We start from the raw sequence: 24,567 nt of genomic DNA on the forward strand, positions 1-24,567 counted from the left end.
AGGCTGGAGTGCAGTGGTACCATCATGTCTCACTGCAGCCTCAACCTTACAGCCTCAAGCAATCCTCCCAGCTCAGCCTCCCGAGCAGCTGAGTCCAGAGGTGCCCACCACCACACGCAGCTAGTGTGTGTGTGTGTGTGTGTGTGTGTGTGTGTATGTATGTGTGTGTGTGTAGACAGGGTCTCACTATGTTTCCCAGGCTGGTCTCAAACTCCTGGCCTCAAGCAGTTCTCCTACCTTGGCCTCCAAAGTGCTGGGATTACAGGCGTGAGCCACCGTGCCCAGTCGCATTGTACTTTTAATAAAATCTAAAGGACCTACTGTGGTTTACAGGGCCATGCTTGATCTGGCCCCTGTCTTTTTCTCCGGCCTCCTCTCATTCCAGCTGCACTCCTGTGCCACAGTACTGTAGCCACACTGGTTTCTTTCCTGTTCCTCGAACCATGAAGCTCATTCCCAGCTGAGCTTTTCTCCTTGTAGAGTTGGCTCCTTAACATTCAGGTCTCAGCTCAGATGTCTCTCATTTTGGGAGATTTTTCCTGGACACCCTAACTGAAATACTATCTCTTAGGCTCAAAAAACCTCTAGCAGTTTTGTTTGTTTGTTTTGAGCTGGAGTTTTACTCTGTTGCCCCTGCTGGAGTGGAGTGGCATAATCTCAGCTTACTGCAACCTCCACCTTCTGGATTCAAGCAATTCTCCTGCCTCAGCCTCCTTAGTAGCTGGGATTATTATTGCATGGCAGCACGCCCAGATAATTTTTTTTTTTTAATTTTTTGAGATTGAGTTTTGCTCTCGTCGCCCAGGCTGGAGTGCAATGGCAAAATCTCAGCTCACTGCAGCCTCCGTCTCCCAGGTTCAAGCGATTCTCCTAACTCAGCCTCCCAAGCAGCTGCGATTACAGGCACAGGCCCCATGCGCAGCTAATTTTTATATTTTTAGTAGAGATGGGGTTTCACCATATTAGCCAGGCTGGTCTCAAACTCCTGACCTTAAGTGATCCATCCACCTTGGCCTGCCAAAATGCTAGGATTATAGGCATGAACTACCGCACCCAGCCATTTTTGTATATATATATTTTTTGAGACCGAGTCTTGTTCTATTGCCAGGCTAGAGTACAGAGGCGCAATCTTGGCTCACTGTAACCACCACCTCCTGGGTTCAAGCTGTTCTCCTGCCTCAGCCTCCCGAATAGCAGGGACTATAGGCATGTACCACCAAACCCAGCTAATTTTTTTTTTATATATATTTTTAGTAGAGATAGGGTTTTACCATGTTGGCCAGGGTGGTCTCGAGCTTTGAACTCGTGATCCACCCGCCTCAGCCTTCCAAAGTGCTGGGATTACAGGCATACGCAACTGCACCTGGCTCATTTTTATATTTTTAATAGAGGTGGGGTTTCACTATGTTGGCCAGGCAGGTCTCGAACTCCTGGCCTCAAATGATGCACCCACCTTGGCCTCCCAAACTGCTGGGATTACAGGTCTCAGCCACCGTGGCCAGCCTATTTGTTTGTTTTGCAAAGCACTTAACATACTAAAATGATTTTGTTTCCTGGCTTCCCTGTTAATTGTCTGTATTCCTCTGCTAGTTTATCAGCTCCACCAGAGCAGGGACCATTTCTTTTGTGTCTGTTGTATCTCTAGGACCCTTAACAGTGCCTGGCACATAGTGCATGCTCAGTAAACTTTGATAAATGTATGAATGAAGGTAACTTTAACAATGGTATTCAATTAAATGCTGTGTGTGGAAACTAAAACAATAATAATGGAGTTTTAATACCTGGTTCCATGTCACATTGGTTTAAATCATTCATCTGGCCGGGCACAGTGGCTCACGCCTGTAAATCCCAGCACTTGGGAAGCCAAGGCAGGCGGATCACTTGAGGTCAGGAATTCAAAACCAGCCTGGCCAACATGGTAAAACCCTGTCTCTACTAAAAATAAAAAATAAAAAAAAATTAGCTGGACATAGTGGTGGGCGCCTGTAGTCCCAGCTACTCAGGAGGCTGAGGGATAAGAATCGCTTGAACTGAGGAGGCAGAGGCTGCAGGGAGCCAAGATTGCTCCATTGCACTCCAGCCTGGGTGACAGAGCAAGACTCCATTTCAAAAAAAAAAAAAAAAAAAAATCATTCATCTGATCTGAATACATACTCTGCACAGCTTTCTACTAAGTACTATGTAAAAATACTAAATAATTAAGTAAAACACAATAGCATGGTCTCTTCTCTTGTGGTTCATAACCTAGTTTGAGAAAGAAACAGGAACATAAAAGGCTTGCCAACTACAGTAATTACAGTACAAATTGACATATCAGAAATGCCAAGGATTGGCCAGGCACGGTGGCTCACGCCAACATGGTGAAACCCCATCTCTACTAAAAATACAAAAATTAGCCAGGCATGGTGGGCAAGCGCCTGTAATCCCAGCTACTCAGGAGGCTGAAGCACAAGAATCACTTGAACCCTGGGAGGCAGAGGTTGCAATGAGCTGAAATTTTACCACTGCACTCCAGCCTGGGTGACAGGGAGACTCCATCTCAAAAAGAAAGAAAGAAAAGCCAAGAATTTTTTTTTTTTTTTTTTTTTGAGACGGAGTTTTGCTGTTGTTGCCCAGACTGGAGTGCAATGGCACGATCTCGGCTCACCGCAACCTCTGCCTCCTGGGCTCAAACAATTCTCCTGCCTCAGCCTCCCGAGTAGCTGGGACTACAGGTACGCACCATCATGCCCAGCTAATTTTTGTATTTTTAGTAGAGACGAGGTTTCACCTCGTTGACCAGGATGGTCTCGATCTCTTGACCTCGTGATCCACCCGCCTCGGCCTCCCAAAGTGCTGGGATTATAGGCGTGAGCCACTGCGCCCGGCCAAGAATTTTTTTTTTTTTTTAATGCCAAAGATAGAGAAAAGCCCAAGGATAGAGAAAAGCAGTTTTCACATCTCCTCTTATTTGTATGCTCCGTTATTCTGTTTTAGAATAAAAGTACCTACAAGGCAAAGACCTTGTTTGTTTGATTGCAAGAACAGGAGAGCCTTGAACACGCCAGGCACTTTACATACATTATCAGCTTTTAATTCTTAAAACAATCGTGTTTAGTGTAAGTGTTTAGTGTAAATTATCCTTATTTCACAAACAAGGAAACTCAGGCCAGAAAGTTAGCATAATTCCTTGATCATACGCTTACAGTTAAGGGCTGATTTTCAAACCAGTTCTCTTTTAATCTAAAGCCTGTATTCTCCTCATTCTACCACACTGCCTGCCAGCACATAGATAACACAGAATAAATACTAGATACCTTTTTTATGGAGCACAAGTCCCAGAATAACATGCAAAGAAATCCTTTCTAAGAATGTTTTATTGATGATGATGATGAGAAAGTCCTTCATCCCTCTCCGTTTCTTCCCTTTCAGGCCTTTCTGCAGAGGTCTAACCTCCTTGCAGAACTCCATGCTTTCTGCCAGGCTCACAGCTATGATGTCCTGGTCGCCATGACTATCTTTTTTGACACTCACAATGAGCCAGTGCGGCAGTTGGCTATTTTCTGTCCCCATGTGGCACTCCGAACAACGGTGAGTCTCTCTCCTTTCTCCAACCTAAGAGCCTTATAGAGTCTGCCTGTATGCACCTCTGTGCACCACAGCTCTGTGCTTGAGGACCTTTCTTTGGTTCTTATATTAATACACTTACATGAGGTACCTTGACCTGTTTCTCGACCTGCTTCCTCCCCTTTCTGCTTTTTCCCCATTTTCTCTCTATGTGACTATTCTTTTTAAAAAATTCTTCTTCTTTTTTTGAATAAATATCCTTAATCATAGCATTGTTGAGAAAGGGGGAATTCCAAAGAGAACAAGAGATTCAGTTACTACTTTGAAAGAACTTGAAATAAATCTGGTTAGAGGGCTGGGTGCTGTGGCTCACGCCTGTAATCTTAACACTTTGGGAGGCCAAGGCGGACCGATCACGAGGTCAAGAGGTAGAGACCATTCTGGCCAACATGGTGAAACCCTGTCTCTACTAAAAATACAAAAATCAGCTGGGTGTGGTGGTGTGTGCCTATAGTCCCAGCTACTCAGGAGGCTGAGGCAAGAAAATCGCTCAAACCCAGAAGGCAGAGGTTGCAATGAGCCAAGACCATGACACGGCATTCCAGCCTGGTGACAGAGCAAGACTCCATCTAAAAAAAAATCTGGGGCCGGGCACAGTGGCGCACCCCTGTAATCCCAGCACTTTGGGAGGCCTAGTTGGGTGGATCACAAGGTCAGGAGTTCGAGACCAGCCTGGCCAACATGGTAAAACCCCGTCTCTACTAAAAAAATACCAAAATTCGGGGGGATGGAGGCAGCAAACCACATTGCCATGTGTGTACCTATGCAACAATCCTGCATGATCTGCACATGTACCCCAGAACCTAAAGTACAATAAAAAAATATATACAGGGCCGGGCACAGTGGCTCACGCCTGTAATCCCAGCACTTTGGGAGGCTGAGGCGGGTGGATCACGAGGTCAAGAGATCGAGACCATCCTGGTCAACATGGTGAAACCCTGTCTCTACTAAAACTACAAAAAATCAGCTGGGCATGGTGGCGCGTGCCTATAATCCCAGCTACTCAGGAGGCTGAGGCAGGAGAATTGCCTGAACCCAGGAGGCGGAGGTTGCGGTGAGCCGAGATCGCGCCATTGCACTCCAGCCTGGGTAACAAGAGCGAAACTCCATCTCAAAAAAAAAAAAAAACATATATACAAAAATTAGCTGGGTGTGGTGGCGGGCACTTGTAATCCCAGCTACTCAGGAAGCTGAGGCAGGAGAATCACTTGAAACCGGAAAGCAGAGGTTGCAGTGAGCTGAGATCACGCCACTGCACTCCAGCCTGGGCGAAAGAGCAAAACTCCGTCTCAAAAAAAAAGAAAATCTGGTTGGAAAGAAATACTATAAATCTAGAGTTAAAATTCCCTTCTTGAGCTAGAGACAGTGGCATGTGCCTGTAGTCCCAGCAACTCAGGAGGCTGATGCAGGATTGCTTGAGCTGGGAAATTTCAGTCCAGCCTAGTAAAGAGAGCAAGATGTCATCTCTATGGGAGGGGCGGGGGGAGAAAAAACAGCTCTGTTTTTGGTTTAATCACTAATTCTTCACCCCTGGAATTACTCTGTTGCCTTAAAAATTGGAAATACGAGAGACCTTTTCTGCTGCTTGGTATACAGGGATTAATTATTCTGTATAGTGCAAACTCTGCAAAGAGTGATCTACATCCAGATTTGTTTTCTTTCCCAGTCTTCCATTTCACCATCTTTCCCACTTCCTCCCCTTTCTGTTCCTCTGCTGGTTGTTGAATAGCCTAGGGAAGAATTTAAAAGTGGGCTTAAGGCCAGGGACAGTGGCTCACAGCTCTAATCCCAGCACGCTGGGAGGCCAAGGCAGACACATCATGAGGTCAAGAGATCAAGACCGGCCAGGCGCGGTGGCTCAAGCCTGTAATCCCAGCACTTTGGGAGGCTGAGGCGGGTGGATCACGAGGTCAAGAGATCAAGACCATCCTGGTCAACGTGGTGAAACCCCGTCTCTACTAAAAATACAAAAAATTAGCTGGGCATGGTGGCGCGTGCCTGTAGTCCCAGCTGCTCAGGAGGCTGAGGCAGGAGAATTGCCTGAACCCAGAAGGCGGAGGTTGCGGTGAGCCGAGATCGCGCCATTGCACTCCAGCCTGGGTAACAAGGGTGAAACTCCGTCTCAAAAAAAAAAAAAAAGAGATCAAGACCATTCTGGCCAACATGGTGAAACCCCGTCTCTACTAAAAATGCAAACATTAGTTGGACATAACGGTGTGCGCCTGTAGTCCCAGCTACTCAGGAGGCTGAGGCAGGAGAATCGCTTGAACCTGGGAGGCAGAGGTTGCAGTGAGCCCAGATCACGCCACTGTACCACAGCCTGGGCAACAGAGTGAGACTTCATCTCAAAAAAAAAAGTGGGGTTAAGGCAGTCCAGGGACTCTTAGGGTTGCCTAGGCTCTGTGAGGACTGCTGAAGACAGAATATGGCAGATAATCCTTTGTCCTCATAGAAGGTATGTCTGCCCTTTCCCACCTCCCTTTGCCTTTGTCTTCTCCCTCAGGAAGCAAATGTGATTTCATTCAGTGTAAGGTAGTTTGTCATTATGAAAAGAATTGCAGTTTTTTTTGTTTGTTTGTTGTTTTTTCAGTCTCACTCTGTCGCCCAGGCTGTAGTACAGTGATGTGACCTGGGCTCACTGCAACCGCCACCTCCCGGGTTCAAGTAATTCTCCCACCTCAGCCTGTAGCTGGGACTACAGATGCCCACCACTATGCCCGGCTAATTTTTATATTTTTAGTAGAGATGGGGTTTCATCATGTTGGCCAGGCTAGTCTCGAACTTCTGACCTCAAGTGATCTGCCTACCTCGGCCTCCCAAAGTGCTGGGATTATAGGTGTGAGCCACTACATGTGGCCAAGAACTGCAGTTTTTAAAGTCAGGTAGATGTGCTTTTCTGTTCTAGGTTTGCCACTTAACTCACTCTTTGAGCTAAGGCACGTCAGTTGACTTCTGCATCTGGAAATGGCATAATAGTACCCACTGATAAGTCTGTTATGATCATTAAACATATCATATGTAAAACACACTTCTGGAGCAGAGTAAGCACTTTGTAAATAGTGGCTCTTACTAATCCTGTCCTGAAGAAAAGGGTACTTTGGCCATTAGAAGTACCTCTTCCACCTTCCTGAATCTTCTCCCTGCCATTTTGAAGCTGTGGGGATTTCTGTTTTGGTTTTTTATTTTTTTTTTAAGATGAAGTCTCGCTCTTGTCACCCAGGCTGGAGTGCAATGGCACGATCTCAGCTCACTGCAACCTCCACTTCCTCGGTCCAAGCAATTCTCCTGCCTCAGCCTCCCGAGTAGCTGGGATTACAGGCACCTGCCACCACGCCCAGCTAATTTTTATATTTTTAGTAGAGATGAGGTTGCACCGTGTTGGCCAGGCTGGTCTCGAATTCCTGACTTCAGATGATCTACCCAACTCAGCCTCCCAAAGTGCTGGGATTACAGGTGTGAGCCACTGTGCCCGGCCAGCTGTGAGGATTTCTAATGACTCCACCATTGTCCAGGCTGCCCCTATGCTTGGAAACAGGAGTCCTTTCTCTCTCTCTCTCTCTCTCTCTCTCTCTCTCTCTCTCTTTTTTCAAGACAGGGTCTCTTGCTCTGTTGCCCAGACTGGAGTGGCACAATGAATGGCACAATCTCAGGTCACTACAACCTCTGCCTCCCAGGTTCAAGCAGTTCTCCCACCTCAGCCTTCCAAGTATAAGCATACACCACCATGGCCAGCTAATTTTTTTTTGTATTTTTTGTAGAGAGGGTCTTGCTGTATTGCCCGGGCTGGTCTCAAACTCCTGGACTCAAGTGACCCACCAGCCTCAGCTTCCCAAAGCTCTGGAATTGCAGGTTTGAGCCGCTGTGCCTGGCCAGGAGTCCTTTTCTCACAGCCTCCTCTACCATCTGCTCTTTCTCCTTTGTTAGGGGTGGTATAATATTGCTTTAGAACACTGGCTTTGGGCCGGGCGCGGTGGCTCACGCCTGTAATCCCAGCACTTTGGGAGGCCGAGGCGGGTGGATCACGAGGTCAAGAGATCGAGACCATCCTGGTCAACATGGTGAAACCCCGTCTCTACTAAAAATACAAAAAATTAGCTGGGCATGGTGGTGCGTGCCTGTAATCCCAGCTACTCAGGAGGCCGAGGCAGGAGAATTGCCTGAACCCAGGAGGCGGAGGTTGCAGTGAGCCGAGATCGTGCCATTGCACTCTAGCCTGGGTAACAAGTGTGAAACTCCGTCTCAAGAAAAAAAAAAAAAAAAAAAAAAGAACACTGGCTTTGGTGACAGCTCTGGGCTCAGTGTCAGTTTTGCGTCATGCAAATTATGACCTTAGGCCAGTTACCTAATCATCCAAGCCTCAGTTTCCATACATGTAAGTGAGGGTAATAGTGATACCAATCTTATTTTGTTCAATTCATTCTTTCTTCCTCCATCCCTCTGACCTCTAGATAAATTCTAGTCCTATCCTAGTTCAAGTTCTTAAGCACAGTTATACTCTTGGAAACAACACTAGATTAGAAGCTAAGGTTCCTGGGTTCTGGTTTAACTATGCCATCATCTACACCTATAATCCTAGGACTTTGGGAGACCAGGGCCTGTGGATCACCTAAGGTCAGGAATTCGAGACCTGCCTGGCCAACATGGTGAAGCTCCATCTCTACTAAAAATACAAAAATTAGCCAGATGCGGTGACACTTGTCTGTAGTCCCAGCTACATGGGAGGCTGAGGTAAGAGAATCACTTGATCCCCGGAGGCATCAAGTGAGCCAAGATCGTGCTGCTGCACTCCAGCCTGGATGACAGAGTGAGACTCCATATCAAAAAATATATATATATACTGTGAATATTAGTGTTCCGTTGGTTGCAAACAATAAAACCAAACTCTGGATAACTAACTTTTCTTTTTTTGTCTTGCTTTATCACCCAGGCTGGAGTGCAGTGGCAAGATCTTGGCTCACTGCATCCTCCACCTCCTGGGTTCAAGTGATTCTCCTGTCTCAGCCTCCCGAGTAGCTGGGATTACAGGCATGCATCACAATCCGGCTATGGTTGATTTTTGTATTTTTGGTAGAGACATTGTTTCACCGTGTTGACTAGGCTGGTCTCGAACTCCTGACCTCAGTGATCTGCCCACCTCAGCCTCCCAAAGTGCTGGGATTACAGGCGTGAGCCACTGCACCCGGCCTCAAGGATAACTTACTTTTTGAAAGCTTTCTCTTCTGTAGAGGAAGCCTCTCACTTAGAAGCCTCAGTGCTTTGCTACAGCAGGTTATGTAACATTTCCCTGTTATTGTCTCCTCTTTAGATCTGTGAAGTCCTGGAACACTCCCAGTCTCCGCCCCTGAAGCTCACCCCTACCTCAAGCATCCACCCTAACCTCCATGCCTATCTTCAAGGCAACACCCAGGTCTCTCGAAAGAAACTTCTGCCCCTGCTCCAGGAAGCCCTGTCAGCATATTTTGACTCCATGAAGATCCCTTCAGGACAGCCTGAGACAGTGGATGTGTCCAGGGAGCAGGTGGACAAGGAATTGGACAGAGCAAGTAACTCCCTGATTTCTGGACTGAGTCAAGATGAGGAGGACCCTCCGCTGCCCCCCACGCCCATGAACAGCTTGGTGGATGAGTGCCCTCTGGATCAGGGGCTGCCTAAACTCTCCGCCGAGGCGGTCTTCGAGAAGTGCAGTCAGATCTCACTGTCACAGTCGACCACTGCCTCCCTGTCCAAGAAGTGACTGTTGGGAGGGGAGGAGGTAGTGGGTGAGGCACCTGACTCACTTCACATGCATGTTTTGAGATGTCTGGAGATTCAGCAATTCGGTCTTCATTGCTCCAGGATCTGGTGTACTGTTCTCATAAAACTGAGAGGAGAAAAAAGTGAAAGAAAGCAGCTGCTCTAAGAATGGCTTTCCACCTTTGCCCCCTAATCTCTACCAATCAGATACATTTTATTATTTAAGTCTACACCTCCCTGTATTTCATTTGCCAGGGGCACAGTGTGACACATCTACAGTCCCAGCACAGTGGGACAAAAAGAATGTGGACCCCAAAGTGCCCTCAGCATGGATCTTGAACAGAACCAATATCTGTCATGGAACTAAACAGCCATTGATGGTCTCCATGTTTTCATTTATTCTCATTCATTCAAGTATTTATGGAATACCTGCCTCAAGCTAGAGAGAAAAGAGAGTGCGCTGTGGAAACTTATTCCGGTTTTCATTCCCCAGCGGATTTCCAGCTCTGTGACTCTCCATTCTGCCACCATTTAGGTGATGGTGTTTGATTCAGAGATGGCTGAATTTCTATTCTGAGCTCACTGTGACTGTTTTCAGATCTAGTTTGGGAGCAGATTAGAGGCCACTGTCTTCTGTCCTGATCAGGTGGCCTGGCTGTTTCTTGGATCCCCCTGTCCCAGAGCCACCTAGAACCCTGATGGCTCCTGATTCTCGAGAATTAAGAAAGCACCCAGAAAGGCCTTAATGACCTCATAGGCACTCTTCCAAAATGACCGCAGAACTGGAATGAGAGGCCTGGGTCTGTCCCCTGGCTTAGCAGGCCTATCAATTTCTTGTCCATCTCTTTTTCTCCTTGCTCGTTTTAAAAGGAAGCATGGAGTTCTAATGCTGCCATAAACTGTGTTTTGGCAAGACACTGCACTACTCTAGGTCTCACTTTCCCCATCTATAAAACAGGGTTGGGACGAGGTGTTCCCTGGTATTCTGTGATCTGCCTCTTGCTGCCATTCTTTCTCTCCTCTGCTTTTCTGTATTTTTCTTCTGTTATCCCTGGGGGTGCTCAGGTTCACGTGATTGTCTGTATTTCTGTGTGATTGTAGCAAGGACTCAGCCTCATGTAGCATGAATAGGGGTGTGGTTTATGACATGTGACCCAGCAGAGAGCTCCCTCCCACTGACTTGTTCTGCATGTGTAGAGTCTCCCCCCACTTTTTTTTTTTTTCAGACCAACCCTTTACCCCTTTTCCTACCCCACAGCTCTATTCTCTGTACGTTGCCAACAGTTTCACTGAACAGTGGGGTATGTGATGGTTTTGGCATGACATCTTCAGTACGAGGGGGACAGTCTGTGACTTCACTTTGAGGGTGTGATGTCTGTAGCTATGTGGAAGGTAAAAATAGTGGTGTGATCACGAACCAAAGGAATTTATGTTTTGTAACTTGGGTACTTTATTTTGCATTTTGTTAAAGTATTAAATACTTTTTTCCTGTTTGGGATCTTACTGTCTTTGTTTTTACAGGTGTAATTGGGCCTTTCTCTGTGATAATTGTTTCAGTCTCCTCAAAATTCATCTCCCTTCTTCCCATTACACTTAATGGCTTCTTTCTGTTGACTCTTTTTGGGAATAAGGAGCAACAGGCTTCTGTCTCTCCTCATCCTCAGCCTCCCCTTCAACTTGTTTATTCTCCCAGAAACCTCCTTATAACATGTTCCGTCTCCCCAGTTTGCTTATGCTTGAAAAGTAGGCCCAAGATAACAGTCTTAGGAACACAATGATTTCTCCTGGCTTTTTGCTTGTTTGTGTAAAGAGCAACTTTGAGAAGGGTATAAGAGAACAAATTGCCTTCCTAGACTCAGCCAAGACTGCTCCCCTAGAAAATGCACTCCTCCCCAAAGCCCGCCCCTCAGAGGAGGCAGGGTTTTTCTTTTGGGCAAACCTGCTCCTTGGGAGAGGAGGTGGCAAAACCTGTTTGAAGATGAGGTTACCTCCCTTCCACACCTCCCTCCTTGGAGGCCAGAACTACCACAGCTGAGACAAAAAAGGTAAAGAAGTGTTGGGGGCTGGGACACCCAGCTCCCCAACAACTCTTAGGTGTTTAAAGAAGACAGGAAGACTTGTGAAGATGGGAACCATACAAGAGGCAGGAAAAAAGACGTTAGATGTTGGGTAAGTAAAATCTTGGCTCACTTGATGAGAAACAGAATAAACAGTCCTGAGAGACTTTCCCACCACCCAGCTCTTACTGGGGCAAATCTCAGGTTCCTCAAGGAGACAAGACTCTTAGAGAATTTGCAGAGGAGGGATGAGGGTGGTTTTAGGTAGGAAATGTCAGTATGGTATGGAAATAGGGAACAGGGGAATCCGGGATAAAATATTTAGAAATAAAGGAAGTTTCTGTATCATGTTGTATCTGATAAATCTGCCTGTGTTCTTTATTTTCTAACCCTCTCCCTCCAGAATGACCATCAGGAAAGCTGAACCACAACTGAGTTTAGGTCCAGGTTCTCGTTCCCGGCAAATCTTTCTTCTTAGCTTTTTTCCCCACCCCTCCACCTATGCCGTGTTTTCCCTTGGCCACTCCCCAGCACGGTGGAGGAAAGGCAGGCCTGACTAGGTGCCGTCTTGCCTGACTTTGCTCAGTGATAGCTGGGTGGGTCTAGCTGGGTTCCAGCCAATTGTAATGTGGTACATCTCTCACCCCCACTTCGTAGGTGGAGCAATTGCTGTAGAGGTAAATATGATTAACTTTATATTCCATTTGTCCTCTGCTCCCAAACCCAACAGCAGGCAATCTAGTAAGTGGTGAAGGTGAAAGAAATACCTTTGTAGGAGGCAAGAGGTCTGAGTTCTTTTGAAGGCCTACTCTCTGCTCTGTATCTCAATTACTGTTCTTCACTCCAATTATTCTTACCAACTGTTCAGTTCCCTTACTCTTTTCTTCTTGGGTGTCTGTCTTAGGGTCAGGGAGAGTGGAGAAGCAGCAGAACTAGGAGCAGCCCTGAGACGTGGGGAATTAGAGCTGAAGGAGGAATGGCAGGATGAAGAATTCCCTAGGTGAGATCGTGTGAGGGCGGCTGGGAGGAGGAAGGGATGGGCAGCTCACGCCTGTAATCCCAGCACTTTGGGAGGCCTAGGCAGGTGGATCACCTGAGGTCAGGAGTTTGAGACAAGCCTGACCAACATGGTGAAATCCCATCTCTCCTAAAAATACAAAATTAGCCAGGCATGGTGGCGCATGCCTGTCGTCCCAGCTTCTTCGGAGGCTGAGGCAGGAGAGTTGCTTGAACCCGGGAGGCAGAGGTTGCAGTGAGCTGAGATTGCGCCACTGCACTCCAGCCTGGGCAACAAGAGTGAAACTCTGTCTCAAAAACAACAAAGCCAAACAAACAAAAAAACAAACAAATGGATACAAGGATGATGAATTAAGACTTGAAGTAAAAAAATTCGAAAAAGGAAAACAGGCCAGGCATGGTGGCTCATGCCTGTAATCCCAGCATTTTGGGAGGCCAAGGCAGGTGGATCACTTGAATTCAGAAGTTCAAGACTCTGGGCAACATGGCAAAAACCCATCTCTACCAAAATACAAAATGTAGCCAGGCATGGTAGCGCACACCTGTAGTCCCAGCTACTTGGGAGGCTGAGGTGAGAGGATCACTTGAGCCCTGGAGGTAGAGGCTGCAGTGAGCCATGATTGTGCCACTGCATTCCAGCCTGGGCAAAGAGTGAGACCCTATCTCAAAAAACAATAAAAAAAAGAAAGCAGGCCAGGCGCCGTGGCTCACGCCTGTAATCCCAGCACTTTGGGAGGCCGAGGCGGGTGGATCACGAGGTCAAGAGATCGAGACCATCCTGGTCAACACGGTGAAACCCCGTCTCTACTAAAACTACAAAAAATTAGCTGGGCATGGTGGCGCGTGCCTGTAATCCCAGCTACTCAGGAGGCTGAGGCAGGAGAATTGCCTGAACCCAGGAGGCGGAGGTTGCGGTGAGCCGAGATCGTGCCATTGCACTCCAGCCTGGGTAACAAGAGCGAAACTCCGTCTCAAAAAAAAAAAAAAAAAAAAAAAGAGGCTTTCTGGGAGAACTTGTGGGGAGTGCTTTTTGCTTTTTGTGACCCTAATCTGAAGTTACTTATCGGAACCAGTCTCTGATTCCAGTCCCCACAGGCTACATTTCCCCTCCCAGTTTACAGGAAACCCCACCCAAGGCCTTTATATTGTGGTTTGGGATTGTGTAAGGTTCAGGAGAGCCCTTGGAGGAGAAAAAGACTTCCCCTTCCTCACCAGCATTTCACCTTTGGGGGCATGGCACTAACTCCCTGTGCCTCCTCCCTTCTTCACCCAAAGCGCTATGTGACTGTTGATCTTTCACCCTTGGGTGAGACAGAGAAGGTATCCCTAAAAATACAAGCAGCCTGTGTATGCTTAGGATGTTGTGTGAGGGGGCAGGGTGCGGGGTAGGGCAGAGGAATATCCCTGTCCTGGCTATGAGGGGGTTACGATGTGACGCCTATTAGGGTAAGCTAAAGATCGTCATATTAATAACCGTTAGTTAATGTAGATTAACATTTCTTTCTTCATCTCTTTTCCTTCTTTCTCCTGCGTCCTCTCCCTTTCTCACTGTCTTCATTCCCTGTCATGATCTGTTTCAGGGAAGCTCACTCCACCCATGTCTTCAGCCCCACCAGTCTTCCCTCCCGAGCCTGGAAGCCCTGTACCCTCCTGGTCTCATCTGGTCACAGCAAGTTAGAGGTGGAAAGAACTCAGCACGGGGCCCTTCTGTTTACCCATATACTGTCCATAGCCAGCAGTGATGCCCAAACACTAGCCAGCCTTCCACGCTACATTCCTTTTCCAAGACTTTTCTGGGTTAGTTTGCTTTCCAGCCCAATGATTTTCTTATTGGACGGGCCCCTCTTTCGCATCCCAAGCCTGGCTTAGGCAAGTCCCTGAAGTCAGTAAACACCTTCATTGCCCCTCAGCTGACTCCCTTTTGACCATGGAACACCATCAGCCTGAGCATCCAGCCCCTGGTAAGGCCGGGACTGCAGAAGCAGTCATCCCTGAAAACCACGAGGTCCCGGGAGGCCTGGATGATCACCCTCAGGACACGGATACGAGAGATGCTGATGGGGAGGCTGGAGAACAGGAGCCAGCAGACCAAGCTTCGCTGCCTGGCCAGTGTGGGGACAACTTTGAGTCCCCTACACCTGAAGCTAGCTCAAGTCCCCCAGAGCCAACCCTTGGGACAGTGCCTGAAGTAGAGCCAACGAGGGCATGCTCCATGCCCCAGGAGCTTCCTCAGTCCCCCAGGACCCGGCAGCCTGAGCCAGATTTCTACTGTGTCAAGTGGATCCCTTGGAAAGGAGAACGGACACCCATCATCACCCAGAGCACCAACGGCCCTTGCCCTCTCCTTGCCATCATGAACATCCTCTTTCTTCAGTGGAAGGTAAGGGAACATGCAGTTAGGGGTGTGGAAGGTATCGGGGAGTATTCTTCCCAGACCTACTTCCTTGATCATCCTGATGTTCTCAAACCGGTCAAAACTTTTCAGATTATCGTCCCTATTTCTCCAGCTTGAACAAATAAGATCTTCCTAAAAACAAAGGAAGAAAAAGAGGAAGATGTTCTACCCCTGTATCTCCTACTCCCTAGCAAATGCACATGCCTTGCAAGATTTCACATTCATTCCCTTGTGCCAGTTGCAAGCCTTTTTTCCTGCCCCACCCTACTACTGGAGTTCCCCCTTGCCTTTCCATGGGTTCTTCCTTTAGTGCTTTTTCCGGGAGTGGGGGGAGCACACACGTGATCACCCCTTCTGCCTCCAGGTGAAGCTCCCCCCGCAGAAGGAGGTGATCACATCGGATGAGCTCATGGCCCATCTTGGTGAGTGACTAGGCCTTGGAGAGGAATTACCCAAGGGGTTCCAGACCTATCCGCTCAGCCAGAAATCCAGACTGTTCAGGGATCTCCATTTGAGGGTTCTGATATGGCAGGGAGGGTAAGGGTCTATGGGGCTTCTCTGCAAGGCTAGAGAATGAAAAGCAAAGGTGTCAGGAGCCCTGGGTTGTAACACCAATTCTGCCCTTAGCTTTTGTATGTGACCCTGGGCGGGCCCTTTACCTTTAGGAACCTGTCTCCTCCTCTGAGAAATGAAGAGTCCAGATTAGACTTAAAGTCTTTTCCAGCTCTGAAAATCTGTGTTCTGTGAAATTACCCCCATTCTCTAGGAGAAGAGGAAGCTTAGCTTTTGGGAAATTGGTGGGGTAAGCTGATAAGGGGCCCTGTCTTGTAGGAAACTGCCTCCTGTCCATCAAGCCCCAGGAGAAGTCAGAGGGACTTCAGCTTAATTTTCAGCAGGTGAGACAAAAGGTCTGCAGGCATAGGGGTTGCAGGTTTGTAAGGGGACATCTTGAGATATTAAGAGGAGCCTTTTGTTGCTTCGTTAGAGATTTCCTTGAACCAAGATTTTATTCTGCAGGAGTCAGAGGAGTTTATTTTTGTCTTAGAAAATATGTCTATTGGACTGGCGCTGATGCCTGTAATCCCAGCACTTTGAGAGGCCAAAGAGGGAGGATCACTTGAGGCCAAGAGTTCAGGGCCAGCGTGGGCAACATAATAATACCCCTGTCTCTACCAAAAAAAAAAAATTTTTTTTTCAAGAATTAGCCAGGTATGGCAGTGCATGCCTGTAGTCCCAGTTACTCAGAAGGCTGAGGCTGGAGGGTCACTTGAAACCAAGAGTTTGAGGCTGCAGTGACCCGGGATCGCACTACTGCACTCCAGCCTGAATGAAAGAAGGAGACCTTGACTCTAAAAGAAAAAGCAATGTTCATTTATGTAAGACGGAGAAGAGTTGAGGCAAGGGAGAAATGGAATGGCTTGTAAGAGAATCAGGGAAGAAAAGCAACAAGATTAATTTTTAATTTCTAGAGGTGGGAGTGGATGGTGGGAGAGAAGGCTAGAATATCCATCATGTTTTTTCTACCCTCAGAATGTGGATGATGCAATGACAGTGCTGCCTAAACTGGCCACAGGTCTGGATGTCAATGTGAGGTTCACAGGCGTCTCCGATTTTGAGTATACACCCGAGTGCAGTGTCTTTGACCTCCTAGGCATACCTCTGTACCATGGCTGGCTTGTTGATCCTCAGGTGAGGGTGGGAGGGCCCACTGGGACCTTATCCAGCTCAAGCTGACATGAGAGAGGCAAATTTTTGTGGGGCAGAGGTTAAGGAGTTAGGGGTGAGTTTGGCTTGGGAGGGAAATAGGGTTTGAAGACTGGACCCCGTACAGAATTCCTTGAATTTTAACCTATTTTGGGGGTAACATACAAATACAAACAAACTGCATGCAAATAGATCAGTTCTTTAGACATCAAAAGTTCAGGAACCAGATGGGCTTGGTGGCACATGCCTGTATTCCCAGCTACTTGGGAGGAGTTCGAGGCTACCCTGGGCAATATAGGCAATGTACAGCAACCCTGTGATGAATGGTTCCAGACTTTTTTTTTTTTTTTTTTTTTTTTTTTAGAAAAAAAAAAATGTTTAGGAACCATTCATCACAGGATTGCATTCCTTGTGAGCTTTGTTCGTTTCCTTCCTTAAAAAAACAACAACAACAATTTTTTTGGTATTTCACCATCCCACTCACTACCCAAGCAGAGTCCTGAGGCTGTGCGTGCGGTTGGGAAGCTGAGTTACAACCAGCTGGTGGAGAAGATCATCACCTGCAAACACTCCAGTGACACCAACCTCGTGACAGAAGGTGACATTCCTCCCCTTTCATGGATATTATGTGGCGGGAATGACGGCTCCTGAGGCTTAGTTTTTATTGTGTGTCCTCTCCCACCACATCCCACTAGATGTAAGTTTCACAAGAAGGAGCTTGGGGAATTTCTGTTTCATTCACTGAGGTATCCCCAGTGCCTGGCACGAGGCAGCGGCTCTATGAGTATAGTATTTGCTAAGTGAATGAATACAGCCAGGTTTCAAGAAGGGGACGTCAGAAGGTGGGACTAACCCCCAGGGCGTTTGACAGGGGCTCGCTGGATGGTCCTTCCTGTTGGACACCTTGAATTTAAGCCAAGTTTCCCCTGACTTGTGCCGTTGTGACAGGCCTGATTGCGGAGCAGTTCCTGGAGACCACGGCAGCCCAGCTGACCTACCACGGGCTGTGTGAGCTGACCGCAGCTGCTAAGGAGGGAGAACTTAGCGTCTTTTTCCGAAACAACCACTTTAGCACCATGACTAAGCACAAGGTAATGAGGGTCTGGGGGCGACGGGCTGTGGTGCCGTCATTTCCTCGTGCCTTTTTCTCATGGGTCCAGCTGGGATCAGCTAGATTAAGCCGCGGTAGCAAACGACCCCTGAAATCCCTGTGGTTTGCTTTACCACAGCAAAGGTTCATTTCCCACTCCTGCTGCATGTCCACTGTGGATTGGCTGTGGTTCTGTCCCCCCACCACTTTCACTGTGCGGCCCAGCTGACAAAGGATCCTTTATCTGGAATAGATGCAGGGAGAGAGAGAGGGGGGCACTGTGCACTCGTGCTTAGAACTTCTTCTTCTTCTTCTTCTTCTTTTTTTAAGCCTACGGCACCCGGTATTCCCAGGTCTCCCATCCAAGTACTAACCAGGCCTGACCCTGCTTTGCTTCCAAGATAGACGAGATCGGGCGCATTCAGGGTGGTATGGCCGTAGACCTTAGAGCTTCTGTTCGGAAATGACACGTATCATTTCTGCTCACATCTACTGGCCAGAGCAAGACATAGGGATAAACCTGCTGTCAATGGGACAGGAAAATACAATCCTCTCCTAGGAAAGGGCAGTTGAATTTTTGAACAATGCTGGTCTTCAAAAGTTAGAAACTGCCGGACTGGGCGCAGTGGCTCACGCCGGTAATCCCAGCACTTTGGGAGGCCGAGGTGGATGGATCACGAGGTCAGGAGTTCGAGACCAGCCTGATCAACATGGTAAAACCCCCTCTACTAAAAATACAAAAATTAGCTGGGCGTGGTTGTGCGCGCCTGTAGTCCCAGCTACTCAGGAGGCTGAGGCAGGAGAATCACTTGGACCCAGGAGGCGGAGGTTGCCGTGATCCCCTCGGCTCACACCACTGCAGTGCACTCCAGCCTGGGCAACAGAGCAAGACTCTGTGCCCCTCCCCCACCAAAAAAAGTTAGAAAATGCCAAAGCTCTCTAGGATTTGAGCAGAAGCAGGAGGGGTCTCTGGTTCCCAAAGGCTTTATTGTCAGAGCCCAGAGAACAATGGGAGATGAGGGGAGCAGGGTCTTGTGTGGCGTCTCAGCCCCGAGGACTCCACGCTTGACCTAAATGACCACCATGCTCACACCCAGCTGAACATATGCTCAGACGTCCCTTTCTTCCACATGCTCATACCGGCATCTCCCACCTTGCACACCAGCCTATTCAAATGGTCTCCAGCTGTGCATCTCAGAAGATTTCTGGCAGTGAACTGCCTCTGTATCATCTAGCCTGCAATGAGCTCTGTTCTTTTCTTTGTAGAGTCACTTGTACCTACTGGTCACTGACCAGGGCTTTCTACAGGAGGAGCAAGTCGTATGGGAGAGCCTGCACAATGTGGATGGAGACAGCTGCTTCTGTGACTCCGACTTTCACCTGAGTCATTCCCTGGGCAAGGGGCCTGGAGCAGAAGGTGGGAGTGGCTCCCCAGAAAAGCAGCTGCAGGTAGACCAGGTGTGTAGGGCCCTTAGGAAAAGTGCGGAGAGCACATGTGCCTCGGAGAGCTTTTTGCTACGCGCATTTTAACACTAGAGGCCACGCAAACCCATGCCTCCTCACTCTCTGGGTTACCTCAGGCCGGCTCCTCACTTGGTGTGTATTCTCTGGCACCACAGATAATGCACTTGGCTGTGTGTGCTGCTCTGGAAGGAGAAAGAGCTAGAGAATTTGAGGGATGCAGAAAAACTGATTTGGAAACCTCGCCTGAATAGCCATAGCCTTGGGCTTCAGCCCACCTACAACTCTTGTTCTTCCCAGGACTACCTGATTGCTCTGTCCCTGCAGCAGCAGCAGCCACAAGGCGCGCTGGGGCTGACCGACCTGGAGCTGGCCCAGCAGCTTCAGCAGGAGGAATATCAGCAGCAGCAGACAGCACAGCCAGTGTGGACGCGGGCGCGGACCCTGTCACCGCAGGTGGGCTGCGGCTCCGGCTCCCACGCTCCCGGTTTCCACCTCGTGCTTTGCTGGGTCCAGAGCACCTGTTATTCCCACACTGGTCTCTTCAAGGTTTCTTTTCTCAGGGCCCTTCTCCTGCCTGTCTGTCTCCCCTGGCGCCCCTTCCTGTCTTCCTCTCCCTACTCCCTGTCCCTATCCTGACACCTGCTCCGTCTAGAATCTCTTCTTGTGCTCTTCCGAGGCAGTTCAATGACCAATTGTTAAATCCGGTACAGGGGAGAGGAGCCACATCTGGACGCCCAGCTGGGGAGCGTCGGCAGAGGCCGAAGCACGAGTCAGACTGCATTCTGCTTTAGGTCCGCCCCAGTGCCAGGCTGGCCTGCCCCTTCTTCCAGAGGCTATGGCTAGTTGGCTTGTTCCCCCGCCTCTACCCTTGAGATGTGCAGGATAACTTATTTATGGACTGTTGGGGATCAGAGCAGGCGACAAATGCAAAGGTCAGACTTGGTAATGTTCTTGACCTCATGCTGCTGCCTTCTCTGCATCCCACCCGGGGTAACACTGGGACTGATGGGCTTCTGGTTCTCAATGTCCAGTCCCTGAATAGTCACACATATATACAGACTGAGGCTCTGGGGAGGTCTCTATCTGGAATGCATCTCTCCTGCGTCCCATCCCTGCTGCCTGGATGCTCCTGGCCACCCAGCCAGGCCTGTCTCCAGTTGTTTCAAGACTTAATTTGGGTTTCTATCTCTGTTATTTGTAATGCCTTCCTGGGGTTTGGAAATAAAATTTCTGGCCAGGTGCGGTGGCTCACGCCTGTAATCCCAGCACTTTCGGAGGTCAAGGTGGGCAGATCACCTGAGGTCAAGAGTTCGAGGGCAGCCCGCCCAACATGGCGAAACCCCATCTCTACTAAAACTACAAAAAATTAATTGGCCATGGTAGCAGGCACCTGTAATCCCAGGTATTTGGGAGGCTGAAGCAGAAGACTCACTTGAATCCTACAGGCAGAGGTTGCAGTGAGCCAAGATCGCGCCACTGCACTCCAGCCTGGGCAACGAGAGTGAAACTCCGTTTCAAAACAAAACAGCAACAAACCAACAAACAAAAAAACCTTATTTCCTGAGATCTGTTGTTTGCCTTACCCTGAAGCAACGGGGTTAAGTATTTGACCCAATTGAAGAATGCAAAAAGTGGGAGTTGAATCGGGGGGGAAGGTGGTTACCTGTCATTTCTTTCTTTCTTTCTTTCTTTCTTTTTTTCTAAGAGGGAGTCTCGCTCTGTTGCCCAGGCTGGAGTGCAGTGGCGCAATCTCAACTCACTGCAACCTCCATCTCCCGGGTTCAAGTGATTCTCCTCCCTCAGCCTCCTAAGTAGCTGGGACCACAGGCATGCACCACTGCACCCAGCTATTTTTTTCATTTTTAGTAGAGATGGGGTTTTGCCATGTTGGTCAGGCTGGTCTTAAACTCCTGATCTCAGGTGACCTGCCTGCCTTGGCCTCCCTAATCGCTGGGATTACAGGTGTGAGCCACTGTGCCGGGCTACCTGTCATTTCTAATTTAGCCAGCAGGGGGAACCAAAGCCTGTTTTTGTGTTTGTTTCTGTTTTTGCTAAGTATTTATGGGAAATAGTGCTCTTGTGGGAGGTGCGTTTCCAGCTCTCTGCTTGGACACGTGAATTTGAGGGTTGTGCTTTCTGCTAACCCAAGAGTTCCCAGGCTGGTGAGGGTAGCTTGACCCTCCGCTTGCTTCCCAGTTCATACAGATGGTTGGCTGCTCCCTCTGACCATTTCTCATCTTGTTCTGGTGCCTGTTTCTCAATTGTTTTGCCTGAAGTTTCCTGGAGAATGAGGGTGAAGGGAGACATGGAGAGGGTGCGCGTTGATTCCTGCAGCACTAGGGCAAAACAGGATTCCTGCTGAATAGCCAAGCTCACATCAAAGGCACCTCAACTCCAAGGCCTCTTCCTGCTCCATGTCCTGCTCCACCCAAACTTCAATCAGAGAACCCAAACAACAGTGAAGTTTGCCAAAAGAACTCAAGTATCAGCGAGATGTTCTGGCCAAGGTACAGGAGGGATGATTGAGACAGAAATGATCAGAACTCATTTCCTCATGCTCGAGAAGGAGCTGGATGACCCAGGTACAGATATAATTTTGAGATGAGGAAAATTAAGGGATTTTAAAGAAACCGTTCCAGCCTCAACAAGAAGCTGAAGCATGTGGTGCTCAGTGAGGGGTTACCCTACTTGGAGGCCCAGCAGGTCTCCTGCAGGTTCAGCCAAACACGGAACTCTCAGATCCTCGCATGTCATGTGGGGTGGGGCAGAGAAGTCTCACATGTCTTCAGCCCTGCACAAGGCCAGGAGGGCTGACTGGCAATCCCCTTTCACTGCATCCTGCAGACAAGGGAATTCAGTGTTAGAAAGATTCACCACCACTATGGCCCAAGTACTCTCTCCCCTCCTTTGGGCTGGTCCATCACAGTTCATCTGGAAGGGAAGGGTCCTCCCTGGAGCTCAGAGTCCTGCACTATGTTAACCAAAGACTCCTGGGTTTCTCCCGGCCAAAATATGCTCAGCTGTGTGCAGGGAGAGAGGGTGGAGGTGGGGAGTGAAGGCGCTGGGGCTCCAGGCTAAGAAGTAGCCAAGTTTCACCTGGAGAGAAGAGTAAAGGGACTTCCCAAATTTCTTCTTGAACTCAGCTCTGATACTTAGAAGGTCGGTCTCACATCGAGAGGTAAGGATACGAATCAGGACTTGGTAATTGGGCTCAGCTTCCTAGTGGGGGAAGAAACAGATGGTGGGTAATTGGTGAGAGTCTCACTGAGAGAAGGGATTGAATGGCATGGAGGGTTCCTGTAGGAAAGGGAGGCAAGGTGGGAGTCAAGGAATAGGAGTATACATTATACATTATCTTGGACAAAAGTTATCTTTGTCCGTCCTCGTGAAAGATGACACAGCAGGAAAGATCAGTCTCTGTGGAGGCAGCTTGAGTATTTACTTCTCTCCCTCCTTCCACATGTTTTTCCTGGCCCTGCCATTAGCTTAGAACCGTGCACCTCCACAGTTTGGTGGTGAGCAGCTCCAAAGACAGGTACACCAGGAAGGCTGGAAGAGACTTGGTGCATATAAAGACTGCCAGTAGGAAAACCAGGAACACTGTTTTCAACTTTTAAGTTAGTGAATGTCCAAGGAGGATAAACCTGAGCTGATGGGGCTCTGATAAGGATCAAGGCTGTGTGACTTCTGGTTCTGATTCTACCCAATAGGGCCATCTCTCGGGCCCGTCTCAGCATTTCAGGTTCTCCATGCTGAATCACCCTTAGTGTTCAACGTTGCTATTTTCCTCCTGTACATGCAGCAGGCCTCCTGCTTTTTGGCTAAATAATGAAAGGTTCAGTTTAAAAATAACAGGCTGGGCGTGGTGGCTCACACCTGTAATCCCAGCACTTTGGGAGGCCGAGGCGGGCAGATCACGAGATCAGGAGATCGAAACCATTCTTGGTAACATGGTGAAACCCCGTCTCTACTAAACATACAAAAAATTAGGCTGGGCATGGTGGTGCACACCTGTACTCCCATCTACTCGGGAGGCTGAAGCAGGAGAATAGGTTGAACCCGGGAAGCGGAATTTGTGAGCCAAGATTGCGCCATTGCACTCCAGCCTGGGCAACACGAGCGAAACTCTGTCCCCCACCATCCCCCCAAAAAAAAAGAAAGAAAGAAAGAAAAAGAAAAGAAATAACGGGCCAAGTGTGGTGGCTCACCCCTGTAATCCAAGCACTTTGGGCAGCTGAGGTCAGGAGTTCAAGACCAGCCTGGCCAACATGGTGAAACCCCATCTCTACTAAAAATATAAAAATTAGCCGGGTGTGGTGGGGGGGCATCTGTAATCCCAGCTACTCAGGAGGCCGAGGCAGGAGAATTGCTTGAACCCGGGAGGCAGAGGTTGCAGTGAGCTGAGATCACACCATTGCACTCCAGCCTGGGTCACAGAACAAGACTCCGTCTCAAAAAATAAAAAAATAAAATAACAGAGGTACAAGTTATCAAAATCCTGAATTATAATGGATTATACTAAATAATGTGTTGTTATGAGAGATTTCTAAATAAAAACTTTGAAGTGTAAAATTGCTGGTTTTTTTCTGTGCACCAGTGTTGTCACCAATTCCTAATACCCTCATTTTCAGAGTTTCCTGAGTCACTTTCCTCACTAGACTCTTCCCAGAAATGCCTGTAACACACACTTAGGTATCCCCACAGACCATAAACTCCTTTGACAAACAAAAGAAAATGAAGTAAAACAGGATGCTCCAATTCATTTGGACTCATTACCTGATTGCCAGTGGGCCTAATGTCTACTAACTTCCATGCATCATTAGTTTTGTATTGTTGAAAGATTGCCAGTTGCTCCCCAGTGTCCATTCTTCTAACTCTTGTTACTCTAAATTATAGAATTGGGGCAAGAGTCACTCATGAAGAATACTCTTATTGTTGTACAGGTACGCTTTTTCTGCCTCTGTCGCCCAGGCTGGAGTGCAGTGGCATGATCTCAGCTCACTGCAACCTCCACTTCTTGGGTTCAGGTAAGTCTCCTGCCTCAGCCTCCTGAGTAGCTGGGATGACAGGCACCCACCACCACACCCAGCTAATCTTTGTATTTTTAGTAGAGATGGGGTTTCACTATGTTGCCTAAGCTGGTCTCAAACTCCTGGACTCAAGCAAGCCATCCACCTGGGCCTCCCAAAGTGCTGAAATTACAGGCATGAGCCACCAAGCCCGGCCACAAGTACTCTTTACACCAAAGCTGTATTAAATATAATAATTGTTTTTTTGAGATGGGGTCTTGCTGTGTCACCCAGGCTGGAGTACAGTGACGCGCTCTCGGCTCACTGTAAACTTTACCTCCTGAGTTCAAGCGATTCTCCCGCCTCAGCCTGCTGAGTAGCTGGGACTACAGTGTGTACCACACATCCAGCTAATATTTTTGTTTTTAGTACAGACGGGTTTCACCATGTTGGCCAGGCTGGTCTCAAACTCCTGACCTCAAGTGATCCACC

At 48.4% G+C, this 24,567-nt stretch overlaps 3 protein-coding genes and 1 pseudogene across 14 annotated transcripts in view; 2 read left to right on the forward strand and 2 right to left on the reverse strand.

Moving 5' to 3' along the window:
* The window catches only part of PRUNE1 (prune exopolyphosphatase 1), a 29,168-nt gene extending 18,331 nt beyond the window's left edge, over positions 1–10,837 (forward strand). For all 3 annotated transcript variants that reach the window (XM_032267424.1, XM_032267426.1, XM_032267425.1), the window contains 2 exons: positions 3,412–3,570; positions 8,912–10,837. In XM_032267424.1, the coding sequence (XP_032123315.1) occupies positions 3,412–3,570; positions 8,912–9,340 (588 nt within the window). In that variant the 3' untranslated portion in view covers positions 9,341–10,837. The remainder of the gene's footprint in view (positions 1–3,411; positions 3,571–8,911) is intronic.
* A 2,347-nt stretch (positions 10,838–13,184) lies between these two features.
* On the forward strand, positions 13,185–20,312 carry MINDY1 (MINDY lysine 48 deubiquitinase 1). Of its 8 annotated transcripts, XM_032267416.1 has the most exons (10): positions 13,185–13,203; positions 13,994–14,793; positions 15,173–15,230; positions 15,640–15,704; positions 16,339–16,497; positions 17,005–17,110; positions 17,461–17,603; positions 18,869–19,019; positions 19,364–19,519; positions 19,777–20,306. In XM_032267416.1, the coding sequence occupies exons 2-10, from the start codon at positions 14,341–14,343 to the stop codon at positions 19,950–19,952; spliced, it is 1,467 nt and encodes a 488-aa protein (XP_032123307.1). In that variant the 5' UTR covers positions 13,185–13,203; positions 13,994–14,340; the 3' UTR covers positions 19,953–20,306. The 8 variants fall into 8 exon arrangements, with proteins under 8 accessions (XP_032123307.1, XP_032123311.1, XP_032123310.1 ...); XM_032267420.1 differs by lacking the exon at positions 13,185–13,203 and having other exon boundaries at positions 13,410–14,793; positions 17,008–17,110; positions 18,869–19,060; positions 19,777–20,312; XM_032267419.1 differs by lacking the exon at positions 13,185–13,203 and having other exon boundaries at positions 13,410–14,793; positions 18,869–19,060.
* On the reverse strand, positions 17,931–18,045 carry LOC116542553 (annotated as a pseudogene).
* Positions 20,313–21,126: 814 nt separating the features above from the next.
* Positions 21,127–24,567, reverse strand: part of ANXA9 (annexin A9) — a 16,871-nt gene continuing 13,430 nt past the window's right edge. For 2 of the 3 annotated variants that reach the window (XM_032267430.1, XM_032267427.1), the window contains exon 13: positions 21,127–22,285. In XM_032267430.1, the coding sequence (XP_032123321.1) occupies positions 22,043–22,285 (243 nt within the window). In that variant the 3' untranslated portion in view covers positions 21,127–22,042. The remainder of the gene's footprint in view (positions 22,286–24,567) is intronic. The other variant, XM_032267428.1, reaches the window with a different exon arrangement.

Source organism: Sapajus apella, unplaced genomic scaffold (genome assembly GCF_009761245.1).
Source record: "Sapajus apella isolate SASKATOON/1434 unplaced genomic scaffold, GSC_monkey_1.0 scaffold169, whole genome shotgun sequence".
Lineage (NCBI taxonomy): Eukaryota > Metazoa > Chordata > Mammalia > Primates > Cebidae > Sapajus > Sapajus apella.

Bases quoted from the DNA above. Each gene is read 5' to 3' on its own strand.
- MINDY1 (XM_032267416.1), top strand. From the start codon at position 14,341: ATGGAACACCATCAGCCTGAGCATCCAGCCCCTGGTAAGGCCGGGACT. The intron at 15,705-16,338 runs GTGAGACAAAAG...TTCTACCCTCAG, and splicing joins TTCAGCTTAATTTTCAGCAG to AATGTGGATGATGCAATGAC. The intron at 17,604-18,868 runs GTAATGAGGGTC...TTTTCTTTGTAG, and splicing joins GCACCATGACTAAGCACAAG to AGTCACTTGTACCTACTGGT.